This window comes from Ambystoma mexicanum, chromosome 10 (assembly GCF_040938575.1).
Source record: "Ambystoma mexicanum isolate Mex_15411 chromosome 10, UKY_AmexF1_1, whole genome shotgun sequence".
Classification (NCBI taxonomy): Eukaryota; Metazoa; Chordata; class Amphibia; order Caudata; family Ambystomatidae; genus Ambystoma; species Ambystoma mexicanum.
This window is the reverse complement of record NC_090932.1, coordinates 1,187,501,716-1,187,522,382: the sequence shown is the minus strand read 5'-3', so window position 1 is coordinate 1,187,522,382 and position 20,667 is coordinate 1,187,501,716. Positions and strand designations below refer to the sequence as shown.

General features: G+C 45.8%; 1 protein-coding gene across 2 annotated transcripts in view; it reads left to right on the top strand.

Annotated features, from left to right (window-relative positions):
• Positions 1-20,667, top strand: part of LOC138492163 (uncharacterized) — a 1,449,912-nt gene that overhangs the window by 719,772 nt on the left and 709,473 nt on the right. For both annotated transcript variants that reach the window (XM_069619172.1, XM_069619173.1), the window contains exon 16: positions 8,042-8,209. In XM_069619172.1, the coding sequence (XP_069475273.1) occupies positions 8,042-8,209 (168 nt within the window). The remainder of the gene's footprint in view (positions 1-8,041; positions 8,210-20,667) is intronic.

Here is a 20,667-nt window from a genome sequence, read left to right as displayed (position 1 = left end):
CACTGACCAAACCGAGCCTGTGCACGCTGTTGATAAATGGTAATTGTGTTACTGCCAATTGTTATTGCACCACCGTACTCGTAATGAGGCTGATACTTTTCAGGAAATTAATGGATGCTGGAAAGTAAACACTGATACAGCATTATTGCTTAGTCACTTCCGGTCGACCTAAATTCATCTGAAAAAACATGCCCTCAATGGAAGATTTCACCACCTGGCTGTGGTAGATGACTGCAAAGAAAATATTAGGTGTCGAAAACAAATATTTTGGGCCGAACAAAATCATTTTGGGCAGAGAATTAATCAAGCCGTATACCCATAAATAGTATGGCCTACCTGGCTGCTTGGGTCGCAAGAGGTAAAAAATAAATTGTAGACCTGGGCTGGCTCACTCAGCTGGCGGCTTTGTGGCTGCAACAACTGTTGAGGCTGGGTCACTGCTGCTTGGCTCATGCTTGCGCACATTGAGGGCACGTGCAGAAAAAACAGAATGGCCAAGTCTGTGACATCCAGTCTGCTGCAGTCTACATCAGAGAGGGCATTGCTGCATCACCGTACCTATACTTTTACTTTAAAAAAAAGCGCTCTGGACCGGTTTCTTTTTGAAGAAAAAGTATAGGAATGGTAATGGAGAAAAAAAAACGTAGAGGAGCTCCGCTCCCAGCCGCTCCCCCTCACTTCGATCACTGACTGAAGAGGAACAACATTTTAGATCTAATTACACATTGGAAATGCGTGTGTGGCTAGTGCGTTCCTATTGGTAATAGAAACGCACTATGCACGACCAGGTCCACAGAGGCTGGAAACAGCCTGATGTACTTCACGCATCATACAGTAGAAACGTATGGGTATCACATGCATTCTTCTTTTGTGCAATAATGATGAACTAGATTGAGTGACGACCATTTCAACTCTGACACTGAGAAATTGACAAAACTAGAAATCCTGAATCGGACAAAAGATGAAAAGTCAACACATCCGTGTCATTCTACTAGTGTTACAAGACACACGTTAGCAATGGATCCAGCTGGAACTGGCCTGTCATAAGGAACTAGCCAGAAATGTATGTGCCTTGAAAAAGACCCAATGGTTTGAAACACGTGTTGGCTGTGGTTGATTCAATTCCTATAGAGGATGCTCACCAGTTAAATTGCACATTAAAGGTCTTTGATATCGCACTGAAGTACAGTAATTGTTCTGTTAACACTTAATATTTGGGTAGCATGGCAGTGCCATAGGCATTTTGCAGACTTTACTTAATTCAGGTGACAACAGGGTACCGCCTCCCGCCGCTTTGGCACACGCAGCTTGGCCAACACACACTATAATCATTGCACCCAGTGTTTATTTCTGGCCCAGCACAGTTGATTCTGCTTCTAGTGCCCTAACTCAGTGAGCCTGTAACAGATCATCTGTCCTGGAATAAATACTATTCTTGCAGGGGACATAACTCTCCAACTCAAAAAAGTATTGAAATAAAGCCCACACTTATAACAGTGCAGTAGTTATTACCACAAAAGCAATGCGGGAGCAATTGCACATCTAATATAATATGTACACACACCATGTCATAGTGACAAGTTACAAAGCCCTTAATATAACTGAACTAATGTTAATCACCTTCATGGAAAATGCATGTACTGGACATAGCGATAGGTTACAGAAGCCGGTGATGGCCCTTACTCGCATTAAGATCCATGGGGGTTTGTTCTGAATCTAACAATGAGTCTGAGCACAAGATGGCAAGATGGCACAACGTATGCTTTCGGTCGTCCCTCCTATCGCTGGCTCGAACATGACTAACCAATGCATCTCCGTTTTGACCGGCCACTCTCATGCCCTCCTAGAAATGTTGGCCTACTGGATCATTGGTATCTCAATTGTTGATCACACATATGAATTCAAGCACTCTAACTTTCAGATTTCTGACAGTGTTTCCTAAGTTAAGTCTATTACATGCGCAAAGTAAGCCAAAGACCTCACAGCTCAGGAGGTTGCGTACATAATGTTCACAATATCTACTATTCTTGACTACAAACTGTTTGCATCTGAGAGACAGCCTGGTGCATCACCATGAGTTCTGTGGCTGCTTTCTGGCGTGTCGTTTTGATGGTGGCCATAAACCGTTCAACCATGCCGTTGGATTGCGGTCATAGTTGTGTGATCCTTTGGTGGTGAAACCCAAGGTGTGCCACAAACTTCCGTGAGTGTTGGCCCTGGAACGGCAGACCGTTGTCTGGTTTTACGGTATTGGGGACTCCCCACTCACTGAACAGTTCATCTATCACTCCCACCACATGTTGGAATGCAGTGTATTGAACATGCTTTACAAGGGGGAAACGTGAGTACTCAGTGATGGTCACTAGTAGATGGCCTCCTTCTTCTAGAGGTCCAAAGGAGTCCATTGCTACTCTTTGCCAGGGCCTCTCTGGTAAGGGTACTGTTTTGAATGAGCATGGGTGTCTGTTTGCTGCCGTCACTTGGCACGGTGTGCAGTGCCTCAACGTGTCCTCTATGATTGTGTCCATATACGGGAACCACACTTGGTTTCACAGTATTTTTCGTGTTGGCAACCCCTCTGTGGCCTTCGTGTGCGATAATCACTAGAGCTCTCCTTAGGCTCTTGGGGGTCACTAGGCAATTTCCTCACAGTTTTTTCCTTTGGTCTGTCTTAGCAAGTTCTTTCTGGTTTGTTGCCATTCTCTGAAGGTCTCTTCTGTCCACCTCCCTGCTTGCAAAGTTTTCCGTCGTCAGGTAGCGTCACCTGTTGTTGTCCGTCAGCTTGATTGCAGCCTGGATGGTGGGGTCTATCCTACTCTTGTCTGCAAAGAGTTGATTGGTGATGGTGGGGGGCAGGGCATTGAGGGATAGATAGGCGATGTAGGCTTCCATCTCGTTCTCCATGTCGTTTTCCGCTGGTCCTTCGTTGTGCCATGATAGATAATCTGCTGGGTTGGCTTCACCTCTGGGTTTGTGGATAATGGAATAATTGTACTCCTGTAGCCTGATGACCCATCGTTCTTTGCCTGTGGGCATCTTGGTCTCGGCATTTCCAAAGAGGGAGAGGAGTGCCTGATGGTCCGTGATGAGGATGAATGTCTGGCCAATGATGAAGTGGTGGAATTTCTTGCACGACAAGACCGCAGCTAGGCTTTCCCATTCACCCTGGGAGTACGCCTGTTCAATGGTAGAGAGTGCTCTGCTGGTGTAAGCAACTACCCTTGTGTTGGCTTTGTTGTTTGGGTCTGTTTGGGTGAGCATGGCTCCGAGGCCCATCGGACTGGCATCGACAGGGATCTCAGTGTCCCAAATAGGGTTGAAGTATGCCAGCTGGTAGTTTTTGGCCAGTTCCTGTTTGATAGGCAGAATGTCTTTTGACAATGCTCGTCTCATTCAAAGGGGAAGCCCTTTTTGAGGAGTTTCTGGAGGGAGTTTGTGAGTGTTGCATAATGAGGCATATAGCGGGCACAGTATCCCGCCATTCCTAAAAAGGAATGGAACTCTGCCACATCATTCGGGGCTTCCAGTTTTACGATGGCGCTTATCTTGTCGGGGTCGGCCATGATCCCCTGGTCGGAGAAGATATGACCGAAGAAAAACAGGCTCCGTTTATTGATGGTGCGCTTCGGTACATTGAGGGTGAGGGCAGCCTTGTGAAGGGTGTTACACACTGTCTCTAAGGCTTCATCCTGCTGCTCCTGGGTAATGCCAAATACAAGAATGTCATCACTGTAGTTAAAGGCATTAGTGATGAGTGCAATCATTCTTCGTGTTGTTTCTTGAAATAGCTTGGTCGCGGACGATATCCCAAAATTGAGCCGCTTGTAGCAGAACAATCCTTCATGTGTTGTGAGTGTGGTAATTGGTCTCGAGGCCGCGTCGATGTCCGGCTGGTGATAATCTTGGTTTAGATCTAGCTTAGAGAACGTTGTGGCATGATTCAGTCGTACCAGCATATCCTCAATGTTGGGTCCTGGGTGTCTCACCCTCTGAATTGCGGTGTTGGCAATCCGCATGTCCACACAGAGGCGTAGGCGGCTGTCTGGTTTTTGTACTACAACTAGGGGGGAAACCTACGGGGTGGGCCCGTCTACTCTCTCTATGATGTCGTTTTCGAGAAGAAGTGGTAATTTGTGTGTTACTTGAGCTTGTAAGTAAAACCCTATTCTGCCAGGGTGTTGTGGTACTGGTCTCACCGCTGGGTCAATGTGGATTTTTTTGACAGTGTCTCTTAGCTTTTCCAGTCCCTTTAATAGTTCCGGGAACATCACTTTCAACTGATCAATGTCCAACTCCCATTGGGAGAGAGCTTGTAGGGCTTGGGCATTTGGAGGCAGGCCCTGAATACTCTCAGACTGGTCATATTGGATGTTGATCAGCGTTAATGCTTTGGACATCTTGTAGCTAAGAAGGCATCTCCCCATCGTGAGGCTGTGTATGACGTGAATCATGGTGGATATGCGTTGCCCTCTTTGTATTAGGTCACAGCTGAATTGGCCTTTGGATTGGAGAGGAATAGTTGCACCCCACTGGAAGATGCAGGCTTGTGATTGTTGTAGGGGATAAGCGATTGCGATGGTGTCGTAGGCTCTTTCATTCATGACATTCACAGTGGCCCCGGTATCTATGAGAAATGGAGTGTATAGTCCTCCCATCTGTACTGTCGATTTTGGTGCAGCACTGTCATCTGAGGTGTCATATATCAATCAGACTTATTCTTTACTATATCTGTCATATTCGTAGTGGGACTCTGTTGCTGAAAGTTCCTCTTCCGCCAGAGGGTTTTCGTATGGATCACCCATAATATATTCTTGTCCGAATCTTTTTTCTTCCGCCTGATTTAATTGTGAGGGGGAAGGTATTCTTGTATCTCAGGGTGTCTTCCCAGTGGGTCGATGTTCAGACTTTCTACAGCTCTTATGAACCCTGGTTGTGTGGTATATGTCACCATGTTTCTGTTCTGGGCAGTTCTCTTGCTGTCTCTCTCTTGGTACGGTTGCAGGGTAGGTGTTCTCGGCGGATCATATCTCTTGTTAGGTGTTGGCTGTGGTGGTGGCCTACAGGCATGAGGTATTGGTGTTTTCTCTTGGCACATGGCTTGGACATCTGTCTGATAGCTGGGCATTGGTCTTTGTGGGGAAATTCGAAGCCACACCTGTAGCAGTGTCTCTCAGCTGGGGACGTTGGTTGGTGTTCCTTGTTTCTTGACGAGTTGGTGTGCCGGGATATCTGGCCTGTCCTCGTGTGGTGGTGGTGATGGCAGCTACTGTCTGTTTTCTTTGGGTTTTTTATGTTAGCTGCTTGCACATCCACTCTCTCGTAGACCCTCACAAGGTCTGCTATCTCCTGTAGCGGGTGTTTTTCTTTCAATAGGTGTTTTCTGAACTGAAAGGATATGCATCCTTCTATTACTCTTAGCCTCATAGCTTCGTCGTCATTGAAGTTTGCAAAATTGCAGTATGTTATTTTCCTTTGGAGCCGTAGTAAGGATTCGCCGATCGTCTCGCATTGCTACTTAAATGCACTGGTTGAAAGTGTATCTTTCATACTCCCTGTTGGGAAGGACCACTAACTTTCCATTGATCGCTGCTGTGAGGCGTTGATATGTCATTTTATCTTGAAGCAGGATGGTTTTTATGATCCCTTTGATCTCCCCTCCTATGAGGTTTGTAAACATGTCTATTTTGTTGGGTACTTCTTTGTTCCCTCATGAAGTCTTCAAATTCTTCCATCCACTCCTCCCATCTCTGACCCTGATCTTGTTGTGGTTGTAGGGTGAATGTGTTGGGGCATCACAGAAATGTCACTAGGTTTGTGGGGATTACCCCCGCGGCAGCCTGTGCTCCCACATCTGCTGTTGCTCCTTGCGACACCTCGTTGATGGTGTGTTCGTCTTGTGCGCGATGGTGGATGTGGTTTAGGTGTCTGGGTCCCACATGGTCTCTGCACGTTTCCTGGTCTTTCTGTTGTGGTAGTCTGTTTTGTTCTTGTTATTGCCATTGTGGGTGGCTTGTGCTGCCTGAGGGGGTGCCCCTTTTGCTGACGTGAATTTCTGCTATTCTTTTGCAGTGGTTTCCCTCGCCCCCTTCTTATGAGGCTGGGGCGTACATGCCGCTGTTATGCATTTCTTCTATTTGTGTAACCACAAATGTGTTCTAATGGGTTTGGGTTCCTTCCTTTTCTTGACAGCCTCTTTTGAGGCAGCTGTTCACTAATTGTTTGTTGCTGTCTTAATGGTTTAATCAGATGTTTTGTTGTTTTTTTTTATCCTCTCTCGCGTTCTAGTGGGGCCGTAGGGCATGGTTAATATGCGGCCTGGTCTAGACGGGATGTATCCCTTCTCTCTGCTTTATTCGTTAGCCTTACTGGCACCTTCTTTTGTAGGTTGCTGCTGCTTTGCGCTCCCCTTTTCGCATGTCACACGGTTCTCCTTACCGAAGATATGCGTTGCTACCTCCTGCTCCCCTTCTCGCTTGTCAGACGTCCCTCCCTAGCGATGATTCAAGCTGTGTGTCTCGATGCACCCCTTCCCATGGCCTGCAGCACGCTCTGCCACATGGTCACAGCTATCCGTCACTGCGGAGTGTCTTCCAATCGGCATCCGGCTAATCCCTGATGCTTTGGCGTGTCTCTTGCTGTGCGGCTCTCCTTCGTCGGCACTGTCTGCCAGTACCTCCGATGCTGGCCACCTCCTTCAGCCTCCACACTTCTTCCTTCGCCCATAGGCAAGCAGTGGTTCTCCTCCTGGACTGCGCCATCTTCTTTTAGCACCGTGAACTGGGCATTGTGGATTGTTGCACCTCGTCGTCAGTTGTTATTGCCCACTGGCATGTGCATACAAGGATGACACAGGACAACCGTAGCTCACATCTTACTCCTTTATTCTCCATACAACTTCTGCTGCTTCCCTCCTATGTCCCCTTCCCTTCCCTCCTCCATCAGCTTCCCTCTTCCCGTTGCAGTCCCTCCTTAAAGGAGCTGCGTCTTTTTACTCTGCAACAGGCATGGTCTTCATACTCTTAAACCTACTTGGAATGCACACAACCATGCTTGTCGCTACCCCAGGTTCAACACACTCTCGGCTTAACTTCAGCCATCCAAGGATGGCTGCCATTTTTCACTTACAGAGGAAGCTCTCCTCTGCATGCTTGGTTCAAATATATATATATTCATTGAAAAAACATTGTTAAAGGGACGTTATGGTTATGTTGGACTAATAAACACCTATGAAATTCAAAGAATAAACTTTGTTAAAGGGACGTTATGGTTTCATTGTGAAATCGAAAAACCCCAGAAATTCGCCAGTTATGGTAAGCTTAACAACCTTAACTCGCACCACCACCGTGCACTGCTAAGACTAATCCCCAGGACATCAAAGATGACATCACAAATGTCATTGATGGCATCACTGATGACATCACATATCTGGGCCACATGCTTTTGTTTATTGACATATATAGGCCAGGTGTCATTGATTATGGATTTTTATAGGTTTACTTAATATATAGGGATTGCATGGTTTTTTCGATTTTTAGCAGATTGTTTAGGGATTGCATTGCTTTTCACTGAGGATTGCTAATTAAGATATTTTGGGTGTATTAACCCAAAAGGAAGACAAATAAAATCCATTGCTTTTGAATTCATGTGTTGATTACATTGCTTTTGGATTTTTAGTGAATTGTTGGATTGTATTGATTTTGGATTTTTAGTGGATTGTTTGGTGATTGCATTGCTTTTGGATTTTTACTGGGTTGTTTGGGATTGGATTGCTTGATTGTTTGGGGATTGCATTCCACTGAAGATTACAAGTGGATTATCTGGATTTAAAGAGAATCTAAAGCCCTTTAAATCTTTGGAAAAATCCAGTAGCAATGCACTTTCAATCAAGATTTTTTTGGTAGGGAAGCTCTTTAGTCAATGCCTACATGTGCCATGTCCTGTTGAAGTTGTATAATTGCAGTAAAGGTGTGGCGCTTGCAATGTTTCCTATCAATGTCTTTTCAGAATTGTTGCATTGACGTTCTTCTTTTAATTCCTCTAGTCCATTCCGGCAAGGTGGCTGATTCTGAAAAGAGCGTCCTGGTGAACGAAACCAAGTGGCAGTATTACGGCACACCAGGCACGGCAGGGAGTCTGACCGTGGACTGGTCACAGAAGAGAATTAATGAGACTCATGTCAATGTTGAAGTCTGGGGATATGAGGAAACAGGTAATCTAATCCTTAATCTGTAAACATGTGTGCAAGAACAATCAGTGACTAAGTGTGCTCCCAAGGAAGTAAGTAAAGCCTCTTTTAGAAGTATGAACACTCCCGTTAATGATGCTACACACTTTGCATAATGTTCAACAAAGTGTGTGATTAACTGTGGGTCTATGGGAACTCCCTTTTTGATTTTTTCCCGATACATGGACGCATTGGAGTAACTTTGATGAAAATGTTAGAGGGAACACAACATCTAAATGAAAGGGGCCCCTGCCAAAAGAGTGGGATGAAATGGTGTGCCACAAAAGTTGGGGAGAAACCCCCCCTAAAATTACACCCATGCATGGCCGTATGTACGTGTGTGCGACAATGACCCCGTTGTGTGTTAATATGCAGCACAGTATAATTATGGTAAGCAGGCAGTTTTGCAGATGTGATCAGGTCACCAGTTCATCACATGTGCAATAAGGCTGTGCACTCTGGGGCCAGGAGCAGATGCTCACTCTGTAATACAAGCATTTGAGATGGCATGAGGGAGAACCCCCAAAGTCCACTCTGTCCTTCCTTGGATGATTCTGGGAAGCAGCCATTGTCAATGCTAGGAAAATAACTTCCTTTCAGTCTGGTGAAAATATGGGTAATGGTAGGGGAGAGAGAGAGACACTAAGGGCCTCATTACGACCCAGGCGGTAAGGGGTTTACGGCGCCGTAAACAGCGCCGACCCTTACCGCCTGAGTACGAGGTCCCTTAGCGCCCTGGCGGATTTAACACCTGATTTTAGCAGGTGTTAAAATCCATGGCGCTAAGGGACCATGGAGTTAATTACGCCACCGTAATTTACGGTGGCGTAATTAACGCCTTCCCCACTCCCATTATGCCTTATGGGGCAAAAATGGGAATGGGGAAGGGTAAATGGGGATTGGGGACTTACCGCCCCGCCAAGGTCGGAATGGGGCGGTAAGTCCCCCAACCACCATGGCGTAAACGTAGTAACTTACCGCCTGGGTCGTAATGAGGCCCTAACTCTTGTAGTTTGGAGGCCTGCCACACACCAAACCACTGATGGACGCATGCAGAGTCCACAAGTGATTGAATGTTTCAATCAACACGCAGCTGTGGATCCATGTGCACAGGAAAGCATGATTGAATAGGCAGCGTACAGTTGGTTCACGTGCTCCAGTATGGGCCATGATACAACAACAACAAAAAAGACGGAAAAGGTTTGGCAGGCAAAAGAAATGCCTATGGAGAACATTCATTCTCATCATGGAGATGCTGAAAGAAGGGGTAGAGAATCACAGAGGCACAGGGAAGCTGGGCTACCAGGTCTTAGTACAAAATGTTGGACAAAGTTCTTATGACTAGTTCACACACCAATTCCTATCACACACAACACCAGCAGACAACTGACATAAAAGGCCACATAATGGGGGAAAAGGTGAAACCACTAGATTGAGACGTATTACACATTAGATTCCTAATGGGAAAACAGACCCACATCTCCCTGTTGTTGTCCTTATTTTCTGCTCAGTCATCCCTCTAGAGAAAGCCCCAGAACCTTTCTACCCACACTCTCTACAACCTACCTTAATCCACCCCACTTCTACCTACCGAAAATATGTGGTTGGCTCACTATACACAACCGCTACTTTTTTAACTTCCTTCTAGACTACAAAGCTATCAATGGTCTTGCTCCTCAGTACCTGTCTGACTGTACAAGAGTTTACTGAATTACGTATTCCTTCTGATCCTCCTCTGCATTCATCCTCATTGTCCCATACCGTCCCTGTGCTGCCTCTCACTTCCGTAAAGTAGGTAGCCCTCATTTTCTCTCCCCCATCCTCCCTACCTGACCTCATCTCTCCATCAAGTGATGCTTATTAATGTGATTTTGTATATTTATATACCACTCTGTTTTTTTACATATATGTTTTTCTCATTTTTTGTTCCTGGTATGTGTCCCACTTTTGTAGAGCTTCATAAAATGGCTCTACACTGGTTGTCATATTTCTGCTATTTTACAGGCAGCCTTCATGGGAAAGCCTCTGCTGTCTGTAAATGTGTTATTGTTAGTCCTCTTGGAATGAACCCCTAGTCTGAAAATAAAATACAACATGTGTATATTAGGACATTTTTTTTTTAAATTGCATGTGTTTTTAGAATGGATTGTAGGTTTGCTATGTATCTTGGCATGCTGTTGATATATGCTCTATAGTTATACACATGTGCTGCAATTGCTATTTCTGGGTGAATTAAGGCTCCAGCAATGTTGGCTTTATTTTATAGTTCAGTGTTTAACAATATGCTGAACCTTAATGCTGGAATTCCTGACAATATTGGGGCTCATTATAAGTTGCTCAGTGCGGTAATTATGTGCCGGTATTTACGTATACTGGCACATTACCACACAGGCCAACTACGAGTTTGCCAGTGAGGTGGCGGAAGGACCTCCAGCTAAGAGTTGGAGTTCATTCTGCCACCTTACCCTCAAATATTGATGGTCTTACAGGTGCCGGTAATACCAGCACCTGTAAAACCGTCAACATTATTATTATTATTATTATTATTATTTTTATTAAAATCCCCCATGGAGTCTGAAATGGGGATTTACACCGGCTACCACCACTCGTAATCCGGTGGAAATTTCCACTGGACCAAGTGGCAGTATTGGTAAGTCTGTTTGCCAGTATTCTTGCAGATTTACTGCCAGGATACCAAACTCGTAATGACCGGCCATTGTTTGTAGATTTCAACTTTTTTTAAAATTTGTTTTGCACTGATTCCTTTTTATAAAGATTATTGTATGCTCTGAATGTGAAGTACGTTGACGGATCTCGTGTGTGTCGTGATATATATATTTCTTTTTGTAGGTTGTTTACATTTTGTCATGGCGTTTTGTCCCTTCGTTGCTCGTACAGTGGTCCTATTGTGCGTTGGGTACGGCAGATCATATTTCGTGTTTCACCGGATAGTCTTCCATTTGCTGTTGTTTAAAAACAAATTCTGTCTCTCCGTACCCACTGTGCATGTATCAGTAGGCCTTAATGCATGTTGGGTGTCACAAAGGGACTCATTCTAAGTTTGGTGGTATCTCTCTTGTATACCACCAAACGGCAATACATTACCGACATCTGTTCTACAGGAATTAACTGCAGATTACAGGTGCAAGTAAGGGTAGGTTAATCCCCATTCCATGAGGACTCTGTGGGTGGGTTTGCCAGTATTACCGGTGCTAGTAATACCAGCTGTTATTTGCTGGTGGAGTGCCTGACCTACCTCCATCTCTTGGCTGGAGGTATATCAGGCCACCCCACTGGAAAACTTGTAGTATGCCGGTCCGGAAACGAGCCGGTAAACTGAATTACCAGCACGTTAATACTGGAATGGAATATTTGCAATGAGCTTGCTTGAGTCTTTTTGTATTTTTTTGTGTGCTATATTTCCCATATTTTGTTGCTTCTACTTTAGTATTCATGACTGAATAATTGTGAGTGTGAGTGTGTATGTGTGTTGTGTGCATGCATGTGTTTTTTTGTGTGTGCATGCATATGCGCTAGGGGCACAAGTTATTTTTGTTTGTTTTGCAGTATATTTTCCCTCACATTTTGGACTCTGCAAACTACTGCGCATGTACGGAAATATCGATACAATTTTTGGCTTAAAAAGCGAATATATCCAGTTTTTATGATGAGATTTTTAAAATGTTTACGTCTTAAGACCCAGAGATGTGCCAAAATCTCAAAAATCAAAACAGAGTATGTAGAGATATGGCAGAAACAGCATGACGTTTCTGCCTTTGTGGAAATCTAAATGCAAAAAATATGTGTTAGTCAGTAATCAATTAGGTAAGAAACAGTTGATGAAATTCTGCCATATGTGGTATGGGTTTTTGAGTTTAGCAAGATTAGTTGCATGCCAAAATTGACGTGGTTGCATGAATGAGAAAACAGGTAAATATTTTTGCCTTTTTCCTCTAAAGTTTTATGTAACCTTACTATCAAGTTGTGACTGTGACTCAATCATTTGTATATGTAGTTTGACCTGACGAGATGTTTGTGTTAATAAAACCCCTTTTTAGCCATAACATCTGTGACCCTCAAAAAGTCCAGGCAATATGCCTCATTCCAAGTCTTGGGTATCCTGGTGGAAAACTGGTAGTTGTGGAACTACCAGTAAATCCCCATTACCGCAAGTCCCATGGGACTCCATGCAGGGATTTGCTGGTATTCTCAGCACCGGCAATACCGATGCCGAGAATACTGGCTGTTTCATGCCAGTGGGGGCCTGAGTTACCTCCAGCTCTTGGCTAAAGGTGAGTCAGGTTACCTCCACTGGCATACTCTGCCAGTCCGGTAAAGTGCTGGAATACGTTAATATGTTAATACCACCACTTTTTTTACCAGACCGGAGGGGTCATAATGTGGCACAGTGTCTCAAGTAGAATTATTTTTTTTTATCAGAAAAATCCCCTCCTTGAGTCAAACTCAAACACAGAAATGTCAGACCAGTCCGTCTGTTGTCAACATTTTCACCAGTCAAGTGATTCCCTTTACTGTTCGCAAGATTTCAGTGCAACTTGCATCGCTCACAGGTTTTCCTGGTTCTCCTTCCAAAAGTCCTCTGGCTGTTCTCCTGCGGCTGTGGGGTAGAGGCAGCACCAATCCTTCTTGCAGGTCCAGTAGAGGTTCTTCAGTTTCCACCACCAGTCGCATACGTAGCTGGAGTTTCTCTTCCATTGGCAGGGGAACCAGCTAGGGTTGCTGTCCCCAATCTCCACAGAAGCTTTAGAGGGCTATATAACCCCCCCCTCATTCCTTGTATCCCAGGTTCCTCCATCTGTAGCGTCGTTTTACTTCTGGTTCTGAAGTTGAACCCCGTCAAAGCCACACTTCATGCTTGTTCCCTCAGCACTATGGGCTTAACCTCTTCGAATCCTACCATTAGTATTGGGTTATATGTGCCCCCTCATTCCTCCTTGCTATCTCTAGCTACCACCTTACTAGCATAATGGGTTTCGTTTTACTCTTAACCTTCGCCTGATGTCTATCAACTCCTGATTTTTCCTTCCTGCCATCTCTGGATGCCTTCCTCAAGCCACCCCCTGATATCATTCCCCAACCATCTGCTGAGGCCTCTCTCCAACCATCTTTCTTCACTCAGGTGCAGTGTATGTTTCATCATCTGATGCTTGCCACAGCTGGAATGTGGCCTTTAAAAGCTGGTCTGCCATCTTAGATGTGTTATCATTGCTGTTCAGCACAAGTGTGCAGGCATCTGCTAGCTGTAGTGGATGTGTGTTGGTTGTGGAAGCCCAAATGGTGGCACACAGATGTCTACAGATTAGACATAATACATATAATGACATTTATGATGCCACTTGTGGTGTCATCTGTGGTGTCATGTGTGTGACAGACACTGGCCACTCTGGACACACCATAAGGTAACCAACCATAACCTTATCTACGGCTAATAGGCCTGTGTGTCAATAGCCATGATCTGCAGGCATGGCCAATGGCCACATGCAAGGTATGTTTCATCTTCTGATGCATGCAGATAGCGGAGCGCAGATTCATGAAACTGGTCTGCCATCATAGATTGTTGGTCTGTGCTTAACGGCACAAGCATGCACACACCTGTTAGCTCTAGCGGAGACAGGTCAACCGTGGATGCAGTAAGAAGTTTCCTTGTTTCCTAGTTGAGATAATAGTCTTTTGTGAGGTCGGGCCTATGCACTGTTGAATCTAGACTCTGCTGTTCTGATGAGCAGGCCCTTGAAGGACCAGTAGAACTTTTATGTGGGATGTGAGGGTCTCCTTTCTATGTGCAGATGCTAATTGAGTGTGGCCAATTGTTCCTCCCCAGGCTGTCCCTATTGCCACTATCAACTATCTCCAGATAGCAGCCCCAGGGGTTCCCTCTGCCATATTCCTCCCTAAATAAGGCTGGGGTATTTTTCAGTAGACTCCCCCTCTTGTCTGTGAGAGCCCTGTGGATTTTTCATGGGGTGTCTACTTAAGTGATACACATTGGCTCGGAGTTTGGCCTCCCTCTGAATAACAGAAAAAGGCTCTGGCTCGAGGGACTGGAACCACCTCGTATTCCTAGGATTGCTGTCCTTAGTCCGTAATAAACAAGTGTGCAGTGCATGTTCTGTAGGTAAGGTGAATTTTCAACCTGTCAGAGATGAGGGTCGTCAATTCACTGAAATACCAGTGGTGGTGGCAGTGACAACAGCCATCTGGTGACATCACTGGAAATGGCACCATATGACCTTTCACTTGGATGATGACACAGAATGGGATGTCATATGATCTTTCACTATGATAATATCACAGGACCAGATATGACTCACGTCAATCAATCTACTATCAGTTTAAGATTAAAAACCTAGCATCATGTTACTAAAGCAAACACAAGTCCATGTAAATGACATACTAGACATGAACTGGAGTGCTGACTTGATATGCAAAGGGTTCACCCAGCATAGTCCTCAGGGGTCAGAGGGCAGGGCATTCTCATGCTAATCCATCCCTACATGCTCAGGCACTACCTGGTAATGGCTATTATCACCCAACACACACCTCTGTCTAGGCGTTATCAGACACGTGGGCCAGGCATGTCATTAATATAGCACAGCACCACGGTACTGAAAGCAAGCGTCCCCAAACAGCACGATCCTCCCCGCAATGAGAGACAATGAAGGACTCTCCCGAAATGGGAATAAGGCCAAGACAGAGTGCGGGTGAGCGTAAATGGGAGTTTATCAATCAGAATTGGGCATGCAAAGAACTCTGCAAACTCCGAGAGCGCTCTGTCTGACAATAGCAAAGACAGGCGTATATATCTACAAAAAACGTCATCAAAACCTACATACTATAGGGGGCACAAGTTCATTGGGATTGGGTGGCGACGACTAACTATAGGTGCTGCTGCGGTGTGGTTGGTCTTGGCTGGAGGACGTCACTGGTCACCCTCGTGGGTTGGGCTGGGCCTGGCAGGTCGGCTTGAGTTCATCCGGGCGGTGTTGGTGTGCCAAGGCGGCTTGTGGCAGAGACGAATGCCTTTCCTGACTTACTTGCCCTCAGCCGTGCACACCGCAGTCATTCAGTCATTTACAGTTCTATTCTCTTTAGTAAATCTTTCAATAGGTTAATGCAACACAGGAGGAATGCACCTTGTGAGGGGTCTGGAGATAATATATCGAGGCCTGGTTACTCGTGATCTGTTGACCGGGACCGTAGGTCGAGGGGCTAAGCTTCGGGGACTGGGGTGGGTGGTACAAGTCATTCTGTCTTGTTAGAAGTGGTTATGGATGTTTCGCTGTGTGTTGTCAAAGTGTTGGGTGTCCTGATTGCACAGGGCCATAAGTCTGAGACAGTCCGGTGGGTTGTGGGGTTTACGAAGGGGTGCTTGAGTTTAAACTAAGGTTTACTGCTGTGCTGTAAATAATGCAGGTGGCTGGCCGCGGCCTTGGGTGCTGCAGTGGGGCTACAAGTCTTTGAAGCGGCTCCAGTCGGGGCGGGGGAGGCGTGATAACGCAGAGCGGGGCTCTGTTCTCATGTCTTGGCAGCCTTCTGAGGGAGGGAGGGGGATACATCGAGACCTTGTACGCTTTCACAAAGGTATCTCCCTCGTGTGTTGCCGAATATAGGAAAAGACATCGCAAACATTTGAATACTTTCTATAATACTTATTTAAAGTCACTTCAAAACATGCATTTAACCTTTGCTGGGTGCGTTTCGATTATACCCAGTCCGAGCACCATTTTTGTACATCATATTCTAGCAGCTACAGTGTTTTAGTTACATGCATATACATTCGTAGTAAATGAGGTAGTGGTTAGATCAGTGGAGTACATAGAAAACGACCCGCCACTGTACGTGACGGGGGAGGCATATGAGGGGCTCAGACATTCACACATGATAAGTGCACTCTCGCACATTCTTTACATGAGTTCATAGTATAGTTGCATCCGCTTTCTCGTGTACTCTTAGCAGCATTAGCTTTAGTTATGGCGCGAAACCATGTAAGGTAGGCTGCCTAGTGATACACGCAACGAACAGATCCCTGGAGCGTTCCTTTATCATTGGCATCCACCTGTAATGGTGCGAGCTCGCCGTAGCTTATATCATGGGAGCATACTCTCTCATTCTAATACATTCTACAGGCATTTGTATTTTGTGGAAGAAAGAAGTAAGGCAAGAGGTCTTGACACTAATATATACATATATATAAAGACTGTCTGCCATCAGAGGACCATTTTTCTGTTCTTCCCATTGTTCAGGCCTGCTGGCCGGGTCAGGCTGATAGTGATGGTACACTGCGGGAGGTGAACTGCTACAATGTTAGCGTATTGTGCTAGCTCATGTCCGTCTTGTTCGTGGGAACGTGCTCGCAGCGGATCTGCCAGGGTGCTGCGGCAACAGGGATGTTCTCCAAGGGTGGGGGCCGTGCTACAGTGCGCTGAGCTCACACCATCTTTACCAGGCAAAGAATGGTTTCTGGGCCTAGCTAAATTTGTGTTGTAATCAATACATGTGGGCATTCGATACGTGTGGGCAATGTCTCCAGTGGGTGAGCCCTCCACCACCTGGGCCCGGGTGGCATGAGGGAACGCCCAATGGGCCATAGCCCTCACCTGGGGAAGAAACGCAGGCGAGAGAGGGGTCTCCTGGACCAGTCCTCCCCTACATTTCCCCCCTTTCGTTACTTAAGTAACGAATTCTTTAAATCCTCTATCCTCCTACATTCTGCTTCGTCCATCACCGCCTCATCCCATGCAGGAGTTCCTTTGATAGGCATCCATGCTCTGCACACCCCCCTTAAGCTCTCACCTCTCCTGGCGTATTCATCTGGAGTACACGTAAGATATATGCACCCACCATCTCCTTCCAAATCTACCCATACTTCCTCGTACCATTCTAGTATGCGGGGCTCTTTGATGGTGGTGTGCCAAAGCTTATCTACAATATCCTTGTCGTGGTACATGGGCACCAGTTGGTACCTGGGTGTGTTGTCTACCCCTGTCTGCACTTGTGCTTCTTGCATCGTTTTTATTGTACCGTGTGAGTTGCCCATTGTCACCATCATCATTGCACCATTTGGTACTGCGTTGGCACAGACTCGAAGACCCACTTGGCATAGGCAGAAAATCAAAAGGAGGAACACCACAGCTGGCATCAAAAATTTCATCGTTGTTCCAAGCCATGAGGGGACCCAGGAGAAGAGGGTATCGAACCATGTACTATCTTCTGCTCCGCCTTCCATCTTCATTTTTTCTCCTAGGTTGTGGACTGCTTCGATCACATGGGACAGGGAGCCGTTCCCTGCGTCTTCAGAAGGTACGAAAGTGCAGCAGGCACTTCCTATTTTTCGGCAAACACCGCCGTCCATCGCCGTCAACAGGTCCAGGACATACCTGTTTTGCATGGTCATCAGTCGCAGAGCTCTTAGTTCGACCTTTATTATGTTAAAACCTTCTTCAGTGTCGTTCGCCAGCTGAATTAATTCCCAGCGGGTTATCTGGAGCCATTTTGCGTTAGCCCTTGCTTGGACACTTGATACGAGCGAGGCAAAAAATGTTTCTGCTGAGCTGAATAACCGATATTTGTCTGGGATCTGGGCCAATAGTTCTGATGATGCCTTCGATATATAGTTTGATGCTCGTCTGTTGCGGGTCAGCACCTCTTCCTTGCTTCCAGAAGACAGGACATACATTTGTGGTTCTGCAGTTGGTTGGGCCACACTCTGCTGCATGCGCTCCTGTGTCCTTTGGCTCCCCTCGATGTGGCTTTCTGGTATTACCATTAGAGCTGAGTGCAGTGTGGCCATTGAGCAGCTGCCACTCCACGACGGGGGGAGGTGTAGGTATGCCTGGTTGCCACATACCCAATACGTGTCCATAAGGGCCGCAGTCCCTTTTCTTAGGTCTGGGATAGTGAGGGTTTTGTTGCACTTTTTGTTCGTCCCCATGGGCGTTCTCCCCTCTCCTTTAAAACATAGTTCATAGTCTATTTCGCTCTGCAACTTGAAAGGCTTTTCGATGGGCGTAACCCAGGTTAGTTTTGAAATGTGTTCTCTCCATACGGGTGTGCATGTTTCTTCTATCCATTGCAATTTCTCCGGTGCCACACCCCTCAGTGCTTCAGCTTTACACATTACTTCTTCGTTCTTCCACTTGTTATCAGAAAAAAGTGTCCCTTCGATTGCAAAAAATGGTTCTTTTAGACATACAACCCCTGACGGTTTTGGGTAGCACGTTTTCTCGTTCTGCAGCATTTGAAAAGTCACTTCATGTGCCTGGAAGGTGTTCTTGATTCTGCACAACGTGAGATGAAGGAGACATTGGGCATCTATAATCGGCAACTCTTTGGGTAACAGTACTTTGGGTGTACCCGATGCGTGAGGGATGAGGGAGCAAACATAACAGCTCTCGTTTGTTGTTTGTTTAGCTGTGGCACTCATGTCTGCATACCACTTATTTGTTTGGTGGGGGTGTCGTGGGTCTTCCATCTTATCTAGACCTAGCCCATAGTACTCATCATACTTCCTCCTCCCTGCTTCCCTCTTCCGTCTATTGTTCTTATTCCTCATATACTTCCCGATTCCCTGGGCAAGGGACAACCTAGACCCCCCTTTCTCATTCCCGCCCCCCTTCACCCAGTCATCATATAATATTTCATGTGTTTCTCTCATTCTTTGATTCTCTATGGCCGTGGGGGCAGGTTGGCTGGTGGGGGTATTATACAACCAGGATATGGCAGAGGGGTTTCGGTCGTTTAAGCTGTGAGCATTGTAATTAGACATCTCAGGTGGGGACAGTGTGTTGTTTTGTTTTTCACCCTTTGGCCCTCCATCGTGTGAGATGACAACAATGGATGACGTAGTATAGTAGCCCCACACAAGTTTAGTTCCGTCCCATATCAAAAAATCACCTTCCCTTGTAGTTGCATTGACACTTGCAGTTGTATTGGTCCCAGTAGTTGTGTTGCTCCCTCCCCCCTCGTTCATCTCGATAGAGATGAACGCTATCAACCAGTATGTAACCAGACCAAATAATAATGTAAAAAACAATATAATGCACGCAGATAGTCCACATTCATACGAATATATACATTTCACAGTTAACCATTCTCTAATTCTAGTAAATCTATCCGTTGCAGGCCGCCCGTTAGATGCCATGGAAGCTCCTGTTTTAAGATATAAAAGTGCATTGAGTGCATACATGTAAACATTTTGTTGGCACCATCAGTGCCAATATACATATGACGGGGAATGGAAGCAGGTGGGGATACGGGGAGGGGTATTCACAGACAAGGGTGTATACAAGCTCATAGTTTGGCATTTTATTCAAAATATATATATATATATATATTCACACTCAACAAGATGAAAGTTAAAACAAAGTTTTCCCTTTTTTTTTTTTTTTTGTATCTTTATCAGTTGTGCATTTCTTAAAATTCAGTACCAGCACATACACGCAAGTTCATATTCAGTCATTCTGTTCAGTTGCAGCGTTTGCTGTTGTCTGTGCCTCCCCATCTACCTCCTCTTGTACGTTGCTATATGCCTTCCGTACATCGGTCAAGTGCACCCAGTACCTCAACCCTTTGACCTTTACCGCTGTAGGCATGCAAAATATTACTTCATATGGGCCATGGAATCGTGGTGCATTCCACCGACGCACAAAACTTCTGACATATATCCAGTCGCCGGGCATTAGCAGTAGTTGTTGCCCTGGCTCCGTGTCAGCGCCTGTTGCGTTTCCCTCTTCTCTAGTGAAGGGTGGGGACAATTGCTTTGCTATCACGCGCGCTGCCCTTGTCAGTTTCTTTAAATAGTCTGTGAACTCATCTCCCAATATCGCGGCGCTTCTGTGAGCGTCTGAGTGTTCGCGCAGTGGTGAATGTGCTGTGTCCATCCGTCTCCCAGTCACGATCTCGTGCGGGGACAAATGGTGGTCTTTGCTTGGCTGGTTTCGTAACTCAAATAGCGCAAGCGGTAGGCAGTAAATCCAATTCTTTTTTAATGAAAAGCATAGTTTTGATAACCTGCCCTTCAACAGTCCGTTCATCTTTTCCACTACGCCGTTACTTTGAGGATGATAAATTGAGCATAATTTGTGTTTTATTCCCAACAATGTAGTCACTTCCTTAAAAAGCTCATTCACAAAATGAGTGCCATTGTCTGAGCGGATCACGTCACAAATTCCCCAGCGCGGGAATACTTCCCTTACTAGGAACTTGGCGGCGCTCTTGGCATCGGGGTGCGCGCAGGGTCCTGCTTCCACCCACCTTGAAAATGGGCACACGACCACGATCTTGTACCGTGCGCCATTACACCTTTCCCCCATGTCTGCGTAATCTATGTGTAGTTCCTTGAATGGGCCAATGGGTTTAGGGATTGTTCCCCGGAGAGTGCGTAATGTCATCCCTGAATTGTATATTTGGCATGTTGTACATTC